General features: G+C 43.7%; 1 protein-coding gene across 1 annotated transcript; it reads left to right on the top strand.

Annotated features, from left to right (window-relative positions):
• The first annotated feature begins 1,052 nt into the window (after positions 1 to 1,052).
• Positions 1,053 to 2,712, top strand: LOC135627420 (protein LURP-one-related 15-like). Its single transcript, XM_065133521.1, has 3 exons — positions 1,053 to 1,739; positions 1,818 to 2,045; positions 2,172 to 2,712. The coding sequence occupies exons 1-3, from the start codon at positions 1,494 to 1,496 to the stop codon at positions 2,538 to 2,540; spliced, it is 843 nt and encodes a 280-aa protein (XP_064989593.1). The 5' UTR covers positions 1,053 to 1,493; the 3' UTR covers positions 2,541 to 2,712.
• Positions 2,713 to 3,234: the final 522 nt, after the last annotated feature.

Below are 3,234 nucleotides of genomic sequence, written 5' to 3' on the forward strand. Positions count from 1 at the left end.
ACGAGGGGCCTATTGGACCTAAGCTAGGACCGAGTTGGGCTGAATAGATAGATCACTCAACCACTTAGAGTTATGTCAAGCGATGACACTACCCAGGATGGGCGATGGAACCATATGAGGCTTAGCCTCCTGACGATACTATTGACGATTAATGTTGGTAGGTAGTGATAGGTGATAGTATCGCTAGAGTCTTGACGATACTTAGAGCTATGCCAAGCGATGGCACTGCCCAAGGTGAGCGGTGGAACCGCATGAGGCTTAGCCTCGTGGCACTGCCCTGTTAGGTGATAGTATCGCTGGAGTCCCGTCTCTATCAAGGTATAGCCCAGACCGGCAAGCGATGTCATCTCGAAGGTTCATGGAAGACTTGGGTTGCTGTTCTTTTCATCTTCCTCCTTTTGGGTTCTTGTGGATTGGCTACAAATTGCGATGTGGTTGCAGTTCTTTTATCCTCCCTCTGCAGTATCTGACATGCACTGTTGACATTCCCAATCATTATTATGTAAAGCAGGAGGTAAGTAAAAGTCGTCCAAGGATCTATCAAACATTATTTTCTTACAACATAAGACTTGCACCGTCGACGACAATATCTGCTGAATGCCACAAGCAATTTGCCATACAGCTGCATGACATGGTTGTTGCAAACAAGCAATTTGCCTTACAGCTGCATGACGTACTTAAGAGTTTACAGAACCAGAACTTACCAAAAAAAAGAGTTTACAGAACCAGATCACAGGACATAAACCATCCCGACCTCGAGAAGGGATGCAGGAGGCACACGGAGGGCCACATCAGGCCAGGTGGTGGTGCAGCAGGGGGGAGGTGCCAGCACGATGCTCCAGTTCCACACCGACGATGCTACGGGGGCCAAGATGTCTCTCCCAATACTCTTCTCTTTATGAGCATCGGATTCATTGCTGTTGTTGCTCTTCTGCATTGTCGTCGGTAAACTCTATTTTGTTCCTCACTAGACCTCTATTTTGATATCCTTAAAGGTGCACGCACTCTTGATTTGAGCAAAACATAGACTGGTAGGCAATGTGACAAATTTATTATCAGAATCTGCAGCATTTTCGTTCTATAATTGACATTACATGCAGCATACTTGTTATTTTGAACTCAATCCTACCTGCTGTTAGTGTTGAATTTGTTTGTGCTTGTCATCAGAATGTTGAATATTATTGTGAATGAAGTAAGCCATTGAATTGTGATGAGGGCGACGAGGGGGAACTATGGATTGTTTTTTATGGTAAGGATGTTTCCTTATGATCCGAGTGATAGTATTCTCCTCCAATTCAAATGTAAATGCACGAGAAACGCGGTTTGGCCACTGATTTGGATCCACTCGCCCACCGAAAGATAATTCCATTTCTTGCAACCACATATGATCAAACTCAAGTCTAAATCCTTGTTGTTTTATTTGGCCTTCCAATGTCGATTCATTTCTACGCCAACAACACAACCACTGAAACGAGAGAGAGAGAGAGAAAGAGATGAGTTCACCAAGTTCTCAGTTTGCTGCCCCGTCCGGCGCCATCGTCGGCCCATGCTTCTGCGTTCCGGATCCGATCGGCCTCACGTTCTTCATCGACGCCGCCTGGTTGAACTGTGACCACCTCGCGGTGACCGACATCAACGGCAACGTCGTCTTCAAGGTCGAAGCCCATAAGTGGAGCCTCAGAAACAGGCAGGTGGTCGTCGACGCCTCCGGCAAGCCTGTGATTTCGATGCAGCAGAAGGTCCACCTCCTCATCTCTGCTTCCCTTCCTTCTTTCTGCAAAGTCCAAGACGTTGACTCTGGTCGTTCTTTTATGCAGCTGAGAAGCATCCATGACCGGTGGCAAGTCTTCAAGGGAAATAGCTCAGATCCTAAGCATCTGCTGTTTAGCGTCAAGAGGAGTTCTGCTCTCCAATTCAAGACCGAGTTGGACGTGTTCTTAGCTGCCAACACGAAGGAGGAGGTGTGTGACTTCAAGATCAAGGGAAGCTTCCGCAAGAGATCATTCACTGTGTACAAGGGCGACTCTTCCATGGTGATCGCGCAGGTACATACCTTCTCCAGAATAAACTGTACAGCACAGATCTCAGCAGCTTTAGATTTAGATCAAAAACATTGATTGCAAGTTTTATGCGGAGTTGCATTGTTAGAATTGTGTGATATGGCGATGCAGATGAGCAAAGAAGACATACTGGTGAATGGATTGGTATCCAAGGATGCTTTCGAGGTGGCCGTCAACCCAAACACCGACTACTCCTTCATTACTGCTCTGACCATAATTCGACATGAGTTCTTTAAAGAAGACGCTGGAATCTCTGATGAAATCTCTGATGAAATCTCAAATGAAATCTCAGATGAAATCTCAAATGAAATCTCGGATGAAATTTCAAATGAAATCTCAAATGAAATCTCAAATGAAATCTCAAATGAAATCGCAAATGAAATCTCAGATGAAATCTCAGATGAAAACTCAGACGAAACCTCAGATGGAATCTCATCTGTAATCATATCTGCAATCTCAGCTTTACTAGGTGGATCCTAATTCTCCATGCCTGCTAGTATAACAACGAGTGACTTCCTCTGCAGCGTGAAACCACATACGGGTACTTGGTGAAGATTTGGATGTTCATGGAAGACTTTGGTTGTAGTACTTAAATCTTATGTTCCTCCTTTTGTGTTATTGTGGGTTGGCTATATATGTAAGAATTCATATTTATTGCACCGCAGCTGAACCTGTTTAGAGATCATATATATGTATAACAGGGAAGTGAAGTGAGGTGGATATTGGGTCTCTTCTCAGCCCTATGCACTGTTTAGAGATCATACATAAAGCTTGTTTGAAGAGCTCACTGCCACTTCTTTCAAGCATTGAAGATTCATGTTTCCTGATCTTTTCGGTGTTCAGTTTATCCTTTTTGTTATTAGGAGATTTATGTGTTTCTTTTGATTAGGAATCTCAACTATATATTATAGCTGATCATGCTTTTTCAGTGGACTAAAGAAAATGAAAGCTAATTGACATCGTCAACACTGAAGAAGAACCTCAGATTTATTAGGCTTGTCTGCTTGCACTGATGCACTCTCCGAAGAGATCTTTGAGAGATGACGGACTAATTTTCTATTGCCTCCTCACTTGAGTTTGTGTCTCATGTCATCTATTTGCGTCATCTTAAACAAATACTTGAAACGATCCAGTCTTCCACTCGATCTTTATCCTCCAATTCAGCTGTAAGAGA

Source organism: Musa acuminata, chromosome BXJ2-11 (genome assembly GCF_036884655.1).
Source record: "Musa acuminata AAA Group cultivar baxijiao chromosome BXJ2-11, Cavendish_Baxijiao_AAA, whole genome shotgun sequence".
NCBI classification, from domain to species: domain Eukaryota; kingdom Viridiplantae; phylum Streptophyta; class Magnoliopsida; order Zingiberales; family Musaceae; genus Musa; species Musa acuminata.

Bases quoted from the DNA above. Each gene is read 5' to 3' on its own strand.
- LOC135627420 (XM_065133521.1), top strand. From the start codon at position 1,494: ATGAGTTCACCAAGTTCTCAGTTTGCTGCCCCGTCCGGCGCCATCGTC. The intron at 1,740-1,817 runs GTCCACCTCCTC...TCTTTTATGCAG, and splicing joins TGATTTCGATGCAGCAGAAG to CTGAGAAGCATCCATGACCG. The intron at 2,046-2,171 runs GTACATACCTTC...ATGGCGATGCAG, and splicing joins CTTCCATGGTGATCGCGCAG to ATGAGCAAAGAAGACATACT.